Below are 19,421 nucleotides of genomic sequence, written 5' to 3' on the forward strand. Positions count from 1 at the left end.
CGGCTTCCCTCTGCCTGGCCAGGGCCAAATCAAGGTATCGGTCTACGCCGATGACGTGTCGCTTTTCCTCAAGGACGAGGATAGCTACGCCGCTTTTTCGCGGCTGTTTCTCGAGTACAGCGAGATATCTGGGGCCCTATTGAACAGGGGAAAAAGCAAGGCACTAAGGTTTGGCACCTTCACACCGAACCTTGCGGGCGAGGTGGAGTGGGTGCAGGGAGTGAAAGTCCTGGGAGTAGTATTCCTCGCCAGCGGAGAAGTAGCCCGCGAAACCTGGACTAACCTCCGCACGAACGCTGAGAAACGCCTCTCGGTGGCGTCAACTTTCCGCCTTTCAATGGCAGAGCGCTGCTATATAGTTAAGTCCACAATCCTAGCCGCATGTTTTTTTGTCGCCCGCGTCGCAAACCCACCGCGCACGTTTGCGCGCAGGCTAACCTCGGCCTGTGGCTCTTTCGTTTGGACGGGCAAAACCGAACTTGTGTCACGAATGTTCATGCGCCTTCCATCGTACATGGGTGGGTTTGGTATACCTTGTATCCGCACCATGTACAATGTGCTCGCCTTGCGAGGAGTACGAGATCTTGTACGCAACCCAGACTATCCCGGGAGAACACTCCTCACATACTTTCTGGGTACAGCGCGTAACGTGTTTTTTTCACAACACGTGGTTGGCCCTACAGCCGAGCAGCCCCCGGCATTTTTCGTTAATGTGCGTCGCACACTGACGTCGTTGACTGCCAGCGTGCCCGATCTGGATGTTGATGAAACCCCGCCCTCCAGGATGTGTGAAGCACTAACGGTCGCTGCGCTGACCCGCGAACAACTCCAGAAAACGAGACGGGCACGCTGGCGCCAACTGACCTCAGCTACGCTTCCTGCAGATGTCAGGGACTTCGGCTGGCTGCGAGGCTGGCGGGTCCTGCCCACAAGAGACCGCCTTGCGGCATGGGGCGTGGCGCCCTCCGCCCGATGCCCGCAGTGCGGTCTCCTTGAAACTTTGCAGCACGCAATGTTTGAGTGTGTAGTTGCGCGCACGTTTTGGACATTAGTGTCACGCATGTTTTTAACCCGCCTGGAAGCGCGCACTAGTTCTCCCGAAGTGTTTCAAAATATGCTCTTGTGTGTCGGCATGTTCGTTTTGTGGCGGCAGCGTGGAGTGGCATCCTTAAATGGGCGTCCGCAAAGAAAAATGTTCCCAATGTTGCAGCGCCTGCGCACGCGCCTCTTTGAACAAGCATGCATGGACGCTCTGTCAATGAGCGAGGCTGAGTTCTTGCGCATATGGTCGACATACTTTATCGTCCTGCGCGGCGGTCGAGTATCGGCATTTTTACTGCATTACTGACGTGCTCAGTGCTGCGTCACTGAGCATGTGCTTGACTGATCAGAACATTAAGTTCATCTGTTTTGTTTTGTATTTTCTATGTTAAAACAGAAAAAATAAACTTCTCTTTCTACGCCGCCGCCGAGTGATTCAGTTCTTTTGAGGGCGCAAGTCAGCCCAAATAAAGAGCTTCGTTTACTAGTCTTTCCTGCTGCCTTGAGCGTGAACGAACAAACACTGCAATGATACGTGGCACTATACTAGCGACGCTGACGCCCAAGGAATTATGACGCCTGGGGACTTCCGACAATCGCCCGCTGTGCTTCCAGTGCGGTGAGGCCAGACACATCCTTCATCACTGCGCGTACCGACGTATCGGTCTCCGTCACGGTTTTTACCATCGACACACCACGACTACAGTGAGGCCAACGCCCGCAAGAAATCGACGACTACCTTCGTCGCCTTGCAACGAGTATGTGCAGAACAGCCTCTCCCCCTCCAGACCGCCGTCAGTCTTGTGCCTCGCGCCGCAAACCCGTAGCTACGCAGCGGCAGTGTGAGGAAGGTCCCACCGCCACCGGATAGAAAACTGAAGAAAAGCAGCCTTTGGATGTGAGGTTGCTTGGCGAAGAGCCGACGAAGATTCTCTACCGACCCCAATGCATGGGCCCACCGCATCCACTACAATGACGCCGCACAAGAGGAGCAGCTCGAAGATAACACGACCGAACTTCAACATGACGCCGCCGCCAAGAAGAAACAGGATACCCTGTGCCATCGACGATTGCAGCACCCGAAAAAAGCCGAGACCCAACTCCAAGGGCAACACGCACAAGAACACGCACCACGACCTTGAAGTGTCATTCGATGGCAGTAAAGTCAATGCTCTAGTTTACATTCTTTATTGATACTGTCAGCCCTGTTGAAGGGCCATTACTGTGTGATGAGTGGAACATTCTCCACGCAGCTCAAGAAAGAGGCAAGCACTTGAGATGGCCCGTAAATCCGCACCACTGGGGGCCACCTGGTTTCACCGCCGGAGAATATACCGCACGAGTAATGGTCAGCGGACGTACCTGCCCTGCAACCTGCACAGTCCTGCGGCGATGTTCCCCAAACGTGGTCTCGGGCATAAAATGTTTCACTGAGCACCGAGCAATCACAGACCTGCACTCCACGACCATCATGTTTTCGAAAGAGGAAGCCCACCTTTGATGACTACGCTGTAGCGTCACTTCGTGGGTGTGCTGAATCAAAAAGTGAGTGATTTGCTCGGTCAAGGACCACTGCCTCCATTGAAGTCAGGATTGCCAAGAACAACGAGGGTATTATCGAGGGAAACACGCGGTTTCTCCCAGATCGAGGAGTGGGCAATTCTAAAGGCGTCACCCATTTCCGAAATGTACAGGATGAGGTGCTGGTGACAAACCTCAGCCAAGAATATCGACACCTCAGGAGGAACAACAATTGTTTTCTTAGAGGAACTATTCCTCGTACGAGACCTTTTTCCCTCTCTCTTTCGGACCGATCAGCCGAATATTCTCCTAACCAAGAGAACTCAGCCACGTTGAACACCAACGCAGCCCTGCCCCGGAACAGACAAGATGAAATACGCAACCTTCTTCAAAGTTGCAGTGAGTTGTTCTCTTCGTCATCAAAAGTCCGACAAACGCCGTTTGCGCAAAATTGCCCTGTAACCGACTAACACGCTCGACCTCTCCACCAAAGCCTCTACCGTGTGTCGCCGCGAGAACGTCAAGCCATCCGAGAGCAAGTTGAAGAAATGCTTCGCGACGACGTCGTCCAGCCGTCAAAGAGCACCTGGGCGGCACCTGTTGCTTTGGTGAGGAAGACGGCACACTTGGGTTCTGCGTCGATTACCGCTGCTTGAACAACACAACGAAGAAGGATGTCTACCCGTTTCCCCGCGCATCGGCGACACACTTGACCAACTCTGCAACATGAACTGGTGGGCGAGTTGGTCTGACATATCTTAGTGAAGCAGCGCAACGGCACAAGGCCAAGGGAAGAAGCGCTGTGTTTGTCCTCTTCTTTCCTTGGCCTTGTGCCGTTGCGCTGCTTCACTAAGAACTCTGCAACGCCAAGTAATTTTCTTCGATGGACCTCAAGAATGGCTACTGTAAAATCGAAGTCGATGAAAGAGACTGAGAGGAGACCGCATTCATCACACAAGATGGCCTCTTGTAATTCAAGGCATTTGGACCCTATTCCGCGCCAGCGAGTTTCAAACAGGTAATGGAAACAGTACTAGAATGTCTGAAGTGGCAATTTTTTATGGTATACTTAGATATAGTCGTCTTCGACTCAAACTTTGATGACCACATAAAAGGCATCGAAACGCGATGGAGGTAATCAAGTCATCTGGGCTAACCTTTAAAGCAGAGGAGCGCCACTTCGCCTTCGAGGAGCACCTGCTTCTGGGCCGCACCGTAAGCAAGGATGGAGTACGCCGAGAACTGCAGGGCACAGCTGCTATGGCAGTTTTCGCCGCCGTCACCAAAAAAACTGTGGGCAAATTCCTCGGACTGTGCGCGTATTACCGAAAATTTGTCGACTTTTTCTTGCATCACCAAACCTCTAAGCCGACTGACGAAAGCAGACTTGCCATTTAAATGGGAAGCGCCACAAGTGGAAGCAATCAAGGAACTTTGGTGTAGTTTAGAGTCTTCTGCGGTACTCGGGCACTTCGATAAAAATGCTGAGACTGAAATTCATACCGACTTATACAGCATGGGCCTAGGCGCCATCCTCGTTCCGAAAAGCGGTGGTCTGGAGTTAGTAATCGCGTACGCTATCGATCCCTTGTCAAAGGTCTGGCTAACTCGACGACCAAAAAGTAGTGCCTAGCCATGATTTGGGCTACGTCGAAATTCCGCCCCTGCCTGTACGGACGACCATTTACGGTGGTCAGCTATAACGACGTGCTGTGCTGGCTTGCCCATTTGAAGGACCCCTCCGGCCACCTCGCCGGGTGAAGCCTGCGCCTCCAGGAGTTCGACATCACCGTCGTCTGCAAATCTGCACGCAAAGACTATTTGGAGCCCCTGTCGAGAAGACGCCGGAAAAGGACGGTGAGGACGCTTCTTTTGGGACCGAAAAGAACCGGCGACTTCGCCAGTATCTGGGTCCAGTATCTGGAATCCAAGGCTCCTTAACACCAACCCTTAGCGAAAAGAGGATGTGCTAAAAATGCATTTCAAACGTATTGTATTAATTTCATATTTATTTCGCATTTTTTTGTCCCTATGCTTAAACTGCAATACGAATGCTTTCTAAGTATACTAGGAATAATATTTTAAACGTTCTTAAAAATACGTGAAAAGTACATTTTTGCCCGCTTAGCATATTTATAATGCATTAAAAATATAATAAAAATATACATTAGAAACATACTAAAAATATACATTTAATACATTAAAAATGTGTTTACTCGGGCTTAAAAAAAAGTCTACTGGGCGGCTCCATGGAATGACCCGGGTTAATTCATCAACTGGAGAACAAATCGTACACGGGTATTTATCATTAATCAACAGGAGTCTGATATTATAAGGTCACGTGATTGAATGGGAACGGCAGATACCTACATACAGGGGCCGAATCCACGACAGAGTTCGCTTTGGAACGCGTTCGCTTTCTCTCTTGCCACCTCGCTCCATTGGTCGAGTGTCGTCACCGCTGGCGGTGACGTCACTTCAGGGAGGCGGGAACACGGATTTTGTTGACGTCACGAGACATGTCAATCAAGTGAAAGAGAACGCGTTCGGTCGCTGTGTGCGGAACTCTGAAAGTGGCATTCGCTTCAGCGCGAGGAGAGACATGCCGGTACCTCCCGCCGCCCCGCTGTTGTTCGCGGTGCTCAGCGAATGTGATCGGCGGCCTCGGCGGTCGCGCGTGCATGACAATCCTTTCGACATGCCTGACGATGCTTTCCGAAGGCACTTCAGGCGGTCGAAGCTACTTACTTGTACGCCAGCTATGCGAAGATCTCATACCCCACCTTGGACCAACGTGGAAAAGTGCACTCACAACAGAGCGAAAAGTACTCTGCGCCCTAGGGTTCTTCGCTACCGGGGGCTTCCAGGCGGCAGTCGGCAGCGAGGCAACTATACGGCTCTTGCAGTCGTCTGTGAACCGGACGATTTTGGCCGTCGCTCAGGCAATCGTGCGTGTCGGCACGGAGAAAAACTGGGTGTCGTTTCCTTCGACTCCCGAGGAGAAGCACCGCGCCAAGGCAGAGTTTTTGGAGCGTGATCTCATCCCCGGCGTCGTCGGGTGCGTCGACGGTACGATGATCGCCATAATTGCGCCCAAGAGTCTTAGCCCCGGCGAGACGCAGGCTTTTATGACTAGTGAATATGTCAAGCTGACAAGTGCTGACACGTGAAAGTCTCCCGCGCAAGTTCAAAATGCCTATCACCCTCTCGGGAACGCAAAAGAAAAACCAATCAAGAAGCATTGAAACCGTCTCAAAATAAATTATATGCTTATTTTATAGGCTCTGAGTAATAAATTTGCAGTATTGTAGCCAAACGCATTCATTTAGAGGTTAAAAACGCAAAGAAGTTAGCATATGGTCCCTTAAATATACAAGCAACCGAGATGGGACCGCCCAACAAAGCCGATTGGCTGTTGCCTGCCCCCTTGTCCTCGCGCAGTGCTCCTCCCACCCTTCTCCCGCCGATGTCAACGTCAAAATGACGTCACGGCAAAGCGAACACTTTCGTGGATTCGGCCCCAGCATACCAAGACGACAGCAAACAACAAATCCTACGACAAGCGCTGTACTTGGCTTGCCGTATATATACCTAGCGAAAGCGACGGACTATTTTGCACGGTGATACCTTTTTTTGCGCAAATACTGTGGGCTTCCAAATTATCACAGAAGTACCCTACTGGTCGCGTTCGAATCTGGGATTAATTGAGAACGGAATTGCTAGTTGAAACTTGCGTCAGGCACAGTTCAGGAGTCGAACTGTCAACCAACAGATACATGGGCGTGTAAGGGAGCCGGTCTGCCCTGCCACACGGGGTCCTTTCCGCTGGCTTATTCGGACCCAGAAGTACCCAAGGCGCTTTTGCTGGTATAATGCTATCACGTTCTCACACGGAAATGTTCGAATGACATTGAGTGGAATGGCATTCGAGAATAGGAATGACATTCGGACTCGATGGACTGCCGCGGTGCTGCACGACACTTTCGAAACGCATTCGAAAGCCTCAGCTCGTTTTCAGTGTACAGCGACGACGACGACGGCGGTCACACTAGTCCGACAACGACAGTATATATCACGCTGAACAACAGCATGTAATTATAGTGAAATATCTAGTTTACTATAATATGATTCTAGAGGGACACGTTTTTCAGGCCAACGACACCGACGAATCCGGTCGGCGGACGGTCAGCCTTGTCGGCGGCTAAGCGAGAGCACGGTGATGAGGCGGCGGTGTGTGCATGCTCGCGCTTCTAAATGAGCGAAACGAACGGCTATATTTCACGTGTGCATACCTGAACACTCACCAGCGATAAGCGCTTGCCAAATCAGTTTCAATCGACGACGGCTCTGTTCCCTTCCGCGACGACTAGGCCCAGCGAGTTCGCAGGGTTGGATCTGTGATTTCGGCGGTTGTGAAGAGCGAATCACAAGCTTTAGCGAATGCAAATGGTCACCAGGTGTAGTTTTGGCAACAGTGACCTGAAATCAACTATTGCTTACATCGCAGGGCACGCGTACGATGAACGGGAATCGCCGGTGTGACCCAGACTGCCGAACCGTGCTTTACGGCCAGCAGCAGTCGTCGCCGTCGCTAGCTTGTGGATAACAAGTTAGGCCGTTTCAGTTAAAGCGAACAGTCGCCATACATACTTCTGGATAAAGTAGTTTAAAAAAAAGTACTGGTCACGTCGGAGAAAGTCGGGACAAGAAGCGAGAAGCGCCAGTCCTGCGCGATGCCAACAACCCGGCTTTCTCAGGCGTGCGATCACATCATCGCTTCCCACACATTGTAGCACTGCGTAAACAATCACGAGTACAACCAGTAAAAAAGAAAACAGATTGTTTATTAGAACCAAAGCGCAGATTGCGTTTTATGTTATGTAAACAAGCGATGTAAACAACAGTATGAGTGCAGTCGTCCTCATCGGCGCACTCCCGGGGAAATTTCATGCTGACGCGGTGAATATTCATTGGCGTAATATTATCTTCAAGCACTCCCTTAGACAGAACACATGTAGCATCGTTAGATGACATTCGGCTGGAAGGCATTCGAAGTGCCCGTGTAGCAGGGGTATAAGTGGTGATCACCTTCCTGCTAGAAGTTACCATAAACGAAAGGATGACAAGAAAGGGAAAGTTTTCACTCTTCGCTGAAACGTCATTTCGAGCCCTAGATTGTTCCACGGTAGCTTGAAGTGTAATGCAAATATGTTTACGCGGACAACCCATTTGTTAGAATTTAAATATACTTCAAACGGATTAATTGCGTATTTACGAAAGTACACTTTAAATAGATGGCCAGCACCAAAATGCGATGTCCCGAAACTCGATTTTGAGCATTAGATTGTTCAACGACAGCTTGTAGTGCGCTGCAAATATGCTAATGCGGACTGCCAATTTGCTAGAATTTCAGTGTTCTTTGGACGAATTAATTACGTATTTACGGAAGTACACTTCAAATACATTGACGACACGCAAATGCCATTTCCCGAAACACGATTTCGAGCACTCGACTGTTCATGGCAGCTTGAAGTGTGCAAAGACGTTTAAAAGGACTGCCCGTTTGTTAGGATTGAAATATATTTCGGATGAATTAATTTCATATTTACGAAAGTTCACTTTTAATACATTGACAAGATGCTAAAACTGCATACATATACGTTTACAAGGGCTGCCCGTTTTCTAGAATTGAAGTATACTTTCGATGAATTAATTTCATATTTCCGAAAATACACTTTTAATACACTGACAAGATGCTAAAACTGCATGCATATTTTTTCATGTATTTGAAAAGTGCTCGAAGTATGCTTTAAGTGAGGTATTTTTGGCAGATTTTAAAAATATATTTCGAATACCAAGCATGAAATTTCAGAAACGTATTTCCTACATATTTTTAGTGCATTCATGAATACAAAATATGTTTAAAATACATTTTAAATAGACCTCCGTACAAGGGCGTCCGCAGAATTTTTTGCAGGGGGGGGCCCCGTTGGTGCCCCGGGGGGGGGGGGGGGGGGGTATGTTCGTAGCAAAAAGGCGCTATTTGCGGAGTAAATTTATTTATTTATATATAAATAAAAATTAAACAAAATGCACACATGAAAGAAAATTACAAACAGCAAATTAAAGCGCGGCTAGGAGAGGTACATTGGAGTTTATCAACGAAGAAACAACTAAAATTAATAAAAAATGCAAAAAGATGCTATATCACTTCGTGGAGAAGAGTGCTCAGTCTTCCTGCATACGGGTTCTCGACTCACCCGGATTGATGACCAGCACACAGCACAATATGTTCGCAAACACGCAACTACAGTCACTCAGTCAGTCTTCCTTGAACAGCAACTGTAGGCGCCTCGGATTTTTCTGGGCGAATTGCGTTAAATTCACTTCTGTGCTTCATTACACGCTCTCGGTGCACACTCATCATACACATTGATTGGAAAAACTGTTGAACGCGTACGTTGAAAACAAAAGATGACTATATATACAACGAAAACTTATTTACAAGATAAATGCACGCTCGCAGCTTCATACACCTCGCTCCATCTTGCTTGCGCATCCGCACAGTCGAGCAACCCCACACACACTGCTCGCCGCTCGTCGTTTTCTCGTCCGCTGTCTTGGTTGTTCTCAGCTTCGCTGACAACCGGCCACTAAAAACACCCAAGCACAAACACAGAGGCGCGCACACGTGCGAGGGCTTACTTGCCGCAGTATCCCCGAATGCGCACTTTGGGGGTGAAAGGAACGCCGCGCAACTTCCGAGGCGAAGGGACACTCGCCACTCCGGTCGGAAAATTTGTTTTTGTGTTTTTATGGGGTTCAGAGCCCCAAAACGACTCAGGCTATGAGGGATGGAGTAGTACAGAGTTCCGGGTAATGTCGACCACCTGGGTCTCTTTACCATGCACTGACACGCACAGCACATGGGCGCTGTTGTGATTTGAGGCCCAGCCAGAGGTGACAGGCGAGCCAGGCAGGCGCCATCGGGCTGCGTTGACCAAAGGCGCTGGTTTTCACAGAAGGCGCAAAGAACGCTGGTGTGGGGGCGCCTCGGGAGACTGCGTCGCCGTGAACAAAAGCAGCTAATCCCCTTTGCCGGAGATTCTGAAAGCGGCGCTTCTACCGAACTGCGCTACACGTGGATCGGAGGAGACAGCGAGCGGCGGCGGCGCCAACTCATCGCCCGCTTGCCCCTGAGCAGCCCGAAAAAGCGGGGGTGGACACGGCTGATTTGTCCTTCCCTCCTTAAGAATTCATCGGTGACCGGCGTAACGACATAGGCGAAAACAAGATGCCCCGTGCACTGTCTGCCTCCGTGTCGCTATCTCTCTAGAGATCAAAGAAACAGACACCCATCTCAAGGCGGCTCGAAACACATGCTCGCCGGTGCCGCTGTATGTCTGGAACAGGTCGCCCTTCAGTAGAGCTAACGATGTCGTGGTTTGAAAACGGCGGAACGACGCACGCCCGGACGCGGCATTTCGCAGATGTGACCATGCGGGGCTGCTTTTACCCTTTTGACTGAGCGCACCACCGCCCCTCGTGTGCGGCCATCACTCACGGTTCGAATGAGTGATTTTCCAGGGGGGTGCAACCGCCCCCCCTTGCCCCCCCCTCCGGACGCCCATGCCTCCGTATATTCCAAACGTATTAGTTTTTGCTAAGGGAAGCAGCGTTCAAGCGTGGTCTGTCCTCTTTCTTTCTGCAAAATGACATCCTCGTGAAGAACTTCGCCCTCAAAAGAACTGCGTACCTTCTTGTCGTTCCGAACAGCCCAGGGGAATAAATTCTGCAGCCTTCGCACGAAGAACCTGGGCACCTCAGGTTTACTCGCACCCTACACCGCATTCAAGATAAATGGTACTGGCCACGACTGTCAGCCAATGTCGCATGGTACGTCAAAACTTGCCGTCAGTGTCAAAGCGCAAGACGCCGCCAATCAGGCCAGCTGGATTGTTTAATCCCATACCACCACTGAAGAAGACCTTTCAACAGATTGGAATGGACCTCATCGGCCCCAGTTCCAACGTCAACATCGGACAAGATGATCATTGTGGCGACCGATAACTTGACCAGCTGTGCCGAAGCAAAAGCCATGCTGAGTGCGCCTGCAGCGAAACTCGCAAAATGTTTCCATCGAGCAGATTATTTTGCGCCACGGCACCCCGAGCAGGTTACCGCATTTACGGCCGAGCTCACCCAAGCCATTCTTAACTACAGCCACACAAGCCTTCGGTGAACTACTGCGTACTATCCGCAGACAAACGGACTCACGGATCGTCTGAACAAAACTATCGCTCATATGCTTGTCATGTATGTGAACGCCGAACTTAAGACCTTTAATGTCATCCTCCCCAGTATCGTCTTTGCTTACAACAGCGCTGTTAGGAGACCACCCAGATGGCACCGTTTAGGCCCGTTCATGGCAGGGAGGCAACCACCTCGTTTGACGACATGCTGACAAACGTCACCAATGAAGAAGCCCGCCCGTGGACTTGCCCGGCTACGGATTGAGGACCAACTGCGCACCGATGGCCGACGCTACAATCTACGCCGACGCCACACAGAATACAAAACAAGCCCGGTGAGTGTGTGGGGGCATGGACGCCCTTTCGCCGCATCTGACGCTACAACCTACGAAGGCGCAACGCGGAATAGAATCCAGGAGACCGATTCTGGGTTTGTTGAATGTTCTTTAGCCATCACTGATTTAGTGAATAACTTTTACGCCACCATTTTGGCTCGTACAAGGTTCTTCATCGACTAGGTTAACTGGACTATGCAGTCGTCCCTGAAAGATGACAGAATCCGGCTAAAGCCGTACTATGCGCGATAAAGGAGAGTGTTTTTTCTTTCTCGATATTTATTTTTGTACTCTCTATGTTTATTTTCTTTCTGGTGTACTTCTTTAAAGCATCGGGTCAATGCTTCTTGGCGAGGAGAATAATGCTGCAAGTCTTTGCACTGCTTGCTTTTGCATGCTGAAAGACTCCGGCCCGCGACTTTATCATTTTTTTTGTTAAGCTTGATGGGACCAGACTTATCTCGATTGATAACTGCTTCCACACTGTTGCAGGTTGTTGTACTTGGGTTGGTTCCTTATCTCGAGGGTTCCTGGTGAGCTATGAAATGAGCGGAGCCGAGAGCGGCAGGCATACAGTTCAACGACCGCCGAGCACGCTCGTTGCTATCGCCACCTCCGAGTCATTCAGTTATTTGTAGGCAAAAGCCAGCGTAAGAATAGCTTGGAAGCCCTTTTCGCTATCTTCCTGGCAGTGGGGCTGCCGTCACCACGAACGTTTTTTGCATACGGACAGTTGGAAAACTTGCTCCGAGGATGCGGTCCCGTTCTTTTGCCGCTTTAATTGCTTTAATTTCAAAGAAACTCGATGCCATCTCTAGGGTTCTGACACTAGGTTAGTCTTGGCTTTATCTTCGCTGCCGCGACTCCCATTGGCTATGCTTGGTGAAGTGGTAAGTTTGCTCATAACTGGTCTACGCAGGCTCGAACCTCATATCGTCACATCGTGTTTGGCGAGTGTGGCTGCTTTTAGCCGCGCGTCGCTATTGATGATCGCTGATCGTGTTAGAATGGACGGTGGTAGCCGCACAGGTCATTACCCCCTTACCTTGAGACCAGCGGGCGCTGAACGCGCCGAACCTCCCCGCACGACGACCTCGGAGGGATTATATGCCCTTTCTGGGAAAGGGGTCGGGACGGTCGCGGTGGGGAGGGGAGATGGGGTTTTTCAGGCGGTCAGTGTGTGTTAAGAGGGGAATGTGTGCGGTGGTGGACTTGCCGTGGTCGGTGATGTAATATGCCACCTTTTCACATCCATGTAAATTAATGGTGGTTGTTGTGTTGTAGAAAAAGAATGTGTGTGGTGGCGAGTGATTAAAGCGTCGAACGGATCACTCCGTTACTACACTGATTTCTGGTGCCGAAACCCGGGAGAACGATTCTGCAACATCAACGGACCATCAAGATCGACTCCTCGAAAGACATGGAGATCTCGAAGAGAAAGAGGAAGGCCCTGCGAACTCAAGCAACGCGTCTGGTTGGTGAGGCAGAAGCATTGCTGAAGTCTACCGCACCGAACTCCGAGGATCTGGAGGTAATTATCGAATGTCTGCAATTGACTCAACGTCAACTGAACGATGCAGACGCCGCGATCGAGCCTTTGATCACCGAACAGGAAGCCGATCGACGCAGAGTATGAAACCGTCATCGAATACGGCGACAAGATCGTGACTTCCCTAACCAAGCTGAAGTCTGCAGCGAAGCGCACCGCAGAAGGAACGAACGTGGGAAGCACCAACTCGAACGAAGATCGAAGCACAACGACAGGAACGACTGCCAAGACAAGACTCCCCAAATTGGAACTCTTGAAATTTAACGGCGAAAGAAGGAATTGGCAGCCATTTTGGGAGCTATTTGAAATATCGATCCGCAAGAATTCGGACCTATCACCAGCAGAGAAATTTCAGTATTTGCGATCTGCACTGACAGGAGACGGAGCATCTGCCATCGAGGGGTTGCAGCTGACGGCAGAGTGCTACAACGACGCCATTGATATCCTAAAGCAGCGATTCGATAATCAAGCCATCCTCATCCAGGACCAGATGGAGGGCCTCATGGCTGTCGCACAGGTGTCATCGACAGGCAGTGCCCACAATCTACGGCGCTGGTATGACAGCCTTCAGGCTCACATGCGAGGCCTTAAGGCGCTGGGTGTGGGCGAAGAATCTTACTGCGCAATGCTCTACCCTCTTGTGCTCCGGGCGCTTCCGACCGACCTGAGCCTGCTGTACAACAGGATGATGGCCTCGAAGGACGCAGAGGGCTCCAACAACGGCAACGCATCAACCACCGACACCAGCTCCGAGACAGGAACAGAGTCGGTGCATAAGAAAGAGCTGCGTGCACTTCTGGAATTCCTTCGGATCGAAGTTAAGTGCCGAGAAAGGGCGGGCAGGGAGCTACACAATGACATAGCTGGTAAGTCCATGTCCCGCAATCATGCGCATGAACTGGTGAGGAGTGCAGCATATCCTGGCAAGCCTCAACATTCGTCGGCGGCAGCCTTGCATGGCACAATGAACGACGTGGAATGCTTCCTGTGCAAGTCAAAACAGCATGCAACGGAGAATTGCACCACCGCAAGGGAGCTGTCGGAGAAGAAGCGCATGCTACGGGAGAACGGCCGATGTTTCCGATGTACGAGGCCAAAACATACGGCAAGGATGTGCAAGAGCATGCTATCTTGCAGCAAGTGTCGCGGCAGGCATGCCTCAACGATGTGCGACCCGAGCTTCATTCCCGACCGGCGAGACGCTCGATCGCATGAGACACAGAAGGCCGTAAACGAAAGCTCTAGTCCAGTCAGCCTACAAGCAACGCAGTGTGGCGCGACACCGGCGGTCCTGCTCCAAACTGTGACAACATGGGCCGAGTGCCAGAAGAAGAAAAAACTGGCTAGAATTATGTTAGACACTGGTAGCCAGCGCTCCTTTATTACCGAACAGCTATCAAAGGAGCTCAACTGCAAGCTGCTCGGCACCGAAATCCTAACAGTCGGCGTGTTTGGAGGCGATAAACAAGAACGTACCTTTCGAAGCGTTCAGCTGACTTCACGAAGCCGGAAAAATAACAGAAGGTACGAGATCGACGCTCTCGAAACAGCGACCATCTGTGAACAGGATCTCCCTAGCCCAGACGAAGGTATCCTGGAAGAGTTGCACAACCTTGGCTGCAGTTTAGGCGATGACCTGAACGAGCTAGAACACCGCTCAATTGATATTCTGATCGGATCGGACCATTACTGGTGAGCGGTGACAGGTCGAATTCGTCGTCTAAAAGGCAGCCTGACCGCTTTGGAGACGATGTTCGGATGGGCGCTGCACGGAAAGAGCAGTTCGTCTTCCCCAGTACTGAGTAGCGCCCAGGCGATCGTTCTGCGAGCCACATTAGAGGAAAACGACACACCGGCAGAAAACCCAAGCGAGAACGAAGTAGGACGAAGGTTAGATAACCTACGGAAAGAGCCCCATCGTCCTGCAGAAAGACCATCGGCATTCCTCTCTCCTGTGAATCGACGCACACCGAAAAATGGGGCACGCCGGAGCAAGGGACACACTCGTGCAACTGCACGAGAGGTGTTGGGTCCTCCTCGGCAGAGATTTCGTGAAAATGGTGGTGCGTGCTTGTGTCACTTGTCAACGGTTCAGTTCTCCAGCGCAAAGTGCTCCGACGGGACCGTTACTAAACGCGCAGACCTTCAAGCTATCAGCAAACGAACTGACCGAACTGTGAAATACGCTGCGCCACCCAAATGTCATGGACCATTTTGCATGTGCAGAAGTTGAGGGGGTTGTTTCTATGAAAGGATGGTGCGCTCAGTGGAGATGGCATTAAGAAAAGTGATCGGAAATAAGTGCCTAGAAGCTGCACACTTAGCCACCATCCTTTGCGAAGTTGAAGCCGTTGTAAATTCTCGGCCATTGACTTATGTGTACAACGAGATCGGAGAGGGCGACCCCCTAGCCCCATCAAGCTTTCTCCTTGGGAGAGGGCTAACGACTCTGCCGACGGCGGATGGGGAGCCGCCCGCTTCGACCCCTGAGATGCTTCGTTCGTTTTGGTGGCAGTTGACAGAATTGTAGAATGCGCTCCACGCATTCTGGGGGGGAGTGTTAGAACGGACGGTGGTAGCCGCACAGGGCATTACCCCCTTACCTTGAGACCAGTGGGCGCCGAACGCGCCGAACCTCCCCGCACGACGACCTCGGAGGGATTATATGCCCTTTCTGGGAAAGGGGTCGGGACGGTCGCGGTGGGGACGGGAGATGGGGTTTGTCAGGCGGTCAGTGTGTGTTAGGAGGGGAGTGGGTGCGGTGGTGGACTTGCCGTGGTCGGTGATGTAATATGCCGCCTTTTCTCATCCATGTAAATAAATGGTGGTTTTTGTGTTGTAGAAAAGAATGTGTGTGGTGGCGAGTGATTAAAACGCCGAACGGATCACTCCGTTACTATGATCGCATTTCTTTTAAGTATTGCTAGGTTCGCGTGCTCTCTCCGCCAGGGGCTAGTTGTGCGAGAGGGCAGGATGCTCGGTGTTGAGCTTTTGGGTGAATATCTCGGGCGAAAGTGGACGCCCTTCTTTCCGCGGTTCCACACGGTAAGATCGAAGGAACACGACGTGCAACCACTTGCCCCTCATAGTTTGGCTTCATAAAATTCTTCACGTGGGCAATATGGGGCTATGCAAAATAGTTCGCAGGTTCACTTCGTCTGCCGTGTGCAGGGCGCATCTCAGCTGACCGTTAATGCTTACCTTCCTTGTCTTACTGGCGATCTGAAGCGCCACAACTCTTAGACGTCGCTTAGAACACCTCTAAAACAGCGGCTGAAGTCCCAGTCAAAGCACTAAATTTCGCTTATTGCTTGGCCCCTTAGCTTTGACCTTGCAGTACTAACTGCAGCCGAAAGGCGCCATATTAGGATATTTTCTCTTTGCTTCTCTCACCAGTTGTGTTAAAGAATAAAAGACTGACTGACATTATCAGAAACACCTATTGAATTTCGCAGCGTCGGCCCGTGTGCAAACGTCCATTTACTCCATAAAATCACCTCGTTAAATACGAAATCCGTCATTTAGAAGCCGCCAAAACCGGCTCCTAAGAGGCTAAAGAAACTAATTTGCCCCAGCATTCATGCAAATACGGTTAAAGAAGCCCGCAGAAGGAGCTTTTAAGCTTCCAAGACGGACCACATCTAGGAAGTCACAACGAAACGAGCAGTCATTTGCCAACGCGTCTTTAACGTGCCCGGCTAAAGTTGTGGCTACAAATGCTACTAAATCGTCTTTTTTCAGTAGTATGCAAAAAAAGATCAAAGCGAATACTGCGTTTGTATTCCTTAAATACGTTTTTGTACGCCAGCGAGCCACCCTGTGTTGACGCCCCTCAAGCTGGGAGTAGCAGATGACACGCCCATTCTAAAGCGATCGCAGCACCACCACTTAGGCTGTGATCGCGTGGGGTGCTCTCCGCTCACTGGTGCGCCAACGCTGTTTTCTCAACTGCCCCTACCTAAAAAATGGCTGAGGTTCAATCCGGCTGACCATAGTCTACAGAGCAGAAGCTCGATTAAGCATGGTCAGACAAGGCTTGCTATGGTGTAACTTTTCAGAAGAGGCGAAATACGGGCTGGTTGGTACATGTTTGAAGAATTGGATAAAACAGCGCAACGGAAGACGAGACAAGAGAAGGACAAACACAAGCGCTGGTGTTTGTCCTTCTCTTGTATCGTCTTCCGTTGGGCTGTTTAACTTTGCTCCTCCAGATGAGCCTCTCGCCTTTCTTCGGTTGCTACTTCAACCTGTTTCCTAGCTCTATCATTCGTCGACGCGCCCTGTCGACGTTCTTGATCATAAGAATCATCAGATTTAGTCCGCCGTCTACGATACACGGCTGAAGCCTTGGTTCCAGTGCGCGACTCCGCCAGGGCTATCTGCGAACGTCAAGCAACGCTTCGCGCTTTTTATTATCTTATCAGATGAACGGGAAGTCGCGTGGTTCAACGCAGCTGCGAGGTGAGCGTTCGTTCACGTTGTTCAACACAGTTGCAAAGGCAATCGAAGGCCGCCGGCTACGCGCGTTTCTACTGCGTCGCGGCTTGGCGAGTTTAATGGTATGACGTCACATCCACACCCCCCCGCACCGCCGCTTGAAGGTCATTCTTCGCACCGACATGACCTTGAGGTTTTTGCATTGGAGGATTTGAGCTTCCACTGTAAAGTGTTAGTCATCATTACGAAACAATATTGTCAAGGCGACGGACCGTAAGGGCTGCGAACATTAAATAAACAGTATAATTCTCAGTACGACCTGGTCGTAAGTATTGTGGGCTGAATGGTAAGACCACATATGTGCATAAATTTTAGCGTCTCTCCTGACACTTTAGCGATGATCAAGACTGTACTCTATTTTTTTATAGTGCTTGCAACTTGGGGTGGTGCTGCTTCAGAAAGTGCTGAAGTTGGAATCTCCGTTTTTTTTTTTTTTTGAGCAGCGGCGAGTAATGTCAAGACGCCTGGTCGCCACATCCACCGTTGCCGCCAGTCCGGTCCCCAGGGACCGGTGCTGGACGGTCCCCGTCCTGGCGGCATGCGCGAGCTTTCTCTTCGCTATGCCCTTCACGAACACCGGATTCTTCTACGTCCTCTTCATGGAAAAATTCAGCGTGAAACGGGAGGCATCCGCTTGGACTAAGACCATTATTTCGATCACGTCTTATTTAATGGGTAAGGCGCATTTGATATTTCAGTGAATGGTTTATTGTGTTACATGAAATTGTCGTCTTCCAGGCGTCTTTAGAATATGAGGTTGTAGAGCGCTTATAAACATATATTGCTTACCGCGGAGGTCTTACTCAAGCATGCAGCTTCACAGCTCTTGAGACTTCACACTGAATGCTAGCGCTTTTAATGCTCTGCTGTTGCATTTTCTCTACATCGAACATTCTTCAACAGTTTATATCAGCCTCCAGGCAGTGAAACTATTGGTCAAATGTTTAGGGGAATCCCCCAAGACGGAGTAGTTTACTACTAGTAATTACGCCCATATTACAAATCTAATCCACCTTGGGGGATTCCTCTAAACATTTAACCAACACAGTTCACACCTCGAGTTATTGATCAATTCGCTCTCGCCCTACCGTAAGCTTGCCGTCCCGGTTAGCTCAGTTGGTAGAGCGACTGCTCCGGTGAAGCGGTGGTCCCGGGTTCGAACCGCGGACCAGGAAGAATTTTTCTTTAACTACGAAGTTTCTGAGAGAGCTGTATAGCTTTCCCTTGTAGCCGGATGGCTGCGCTCGGGTGGATGTCAATGAGTAATTACTCCCTTATTACAGTGAAACTATTGTATGCACTTGCCACCTAATCGAGACGCAAGGATATACTGCGCAGGCAACAAAATAGCAGTATTGCTGTTAACCACTCAACAAGTATTCGATAGGAAGGTGCGTTCGAGCTTTTTTGCTAACGTGACAACTTATTTAATTTTGTGCCCCGTGGACAGTACAGAAATTATGTCCACTTGAAAGGCTTTCATTAGAAGATTTTGTTTCAATCCGCTCTACCAGCGTGGCCAAGTGGTCTTCACGAGTATGCAGTGTCATATTAAAATACGGTTTTCTTTTAGAGATAAGGTGCTAAAAATGCGCCTTTAAACAATTAAAGACACCTGTATGATATATTACAAAAATAAATTTAAATACTGTAAGCACTATGCGCGAACCTCACTTCATTTGTCTGTATTCATCATCATCTCCCATCGTCGTCGTCGTGGCGTACGCCATTCCAGCCAGTGGCAATAAAGCCCGTTCCGGGCGTTCTCAACCTTAAAATATTCAATAATACCTTCTGGCTGGTTGTTTCAAAATGGGTGCACTGTATTTTTGTATATCAAGTGCAGTTCTTTTAAAGTGAAAGCTGTGCTCGTTAAAGCCCCAATCTTCACTAGACTTGTTTGTAATCTGTCGAGGAGTATTAGCATACAAACTGAGGAAGCAAATGGTGTTCCATGAGTTTAATGACGGGGAACATTGGAAGTGCTTTCCAGCCTCCCATAGAATTAAGAGCCTGAACGGTGCTGGAATGTTGCATGTTTTAGAATGGCGAATGGCAAAAGAGAGGCAATACAATCCAGTGTGTCACAGCTGGTGATGCATTTATACGTTACACGGTATTTTAGGGGAAATTAACCAGTCCATGACGAGCTCACGAAATCGAAACAGCGTATAGCCCAGTCGAAGGCAGTCACTCCACGTACTGCTTTCTGATTTGCGCAGTGCA

At 50.0% G+C, this 19,421-nt stretch overlaps 1 protein-coding gene across 1 annotated transcript in view; it reads left to right on the forward strand.

The window, feature by feature from the left end:
- The window catches only part of LOC149362732 (monocarboxylate transporter 7-like), a 51,820-nt gene that overhangs the window by 15,193 nt on the left and 17,206 nt on the right, over positions 1-19,421 (forward strand). Inside the window, exon 2 of the mRNA XM_089573192.1 lies at positions 17,639-17,870. Within this exon, the coding sequence (XP_089429318.1) occupies positions 17,648-17,870 (223 nt within the window). The 5' untranslated portion in view covers positions 17,639-17,647. The remainder of the gene's footprint in view (positions 1-17,638; positions 17,871-19,421) is intronic.

Source organism: Amblyomma mixtum, chromosome 2, assembly GCF_055824585.1.
Source record: "Amblyomma mixtum isolate Tamu chromosome 2, ASM5582458v1, whole genome shotgun sequence".
NCBI classification, from domain to species: domain Eukaryota; kingdom Metazoa; phylum Arthropoda; class Arachnida; order Ixodida; family Ixodidae; genus Amblyomma; species Amblyomma mixtum.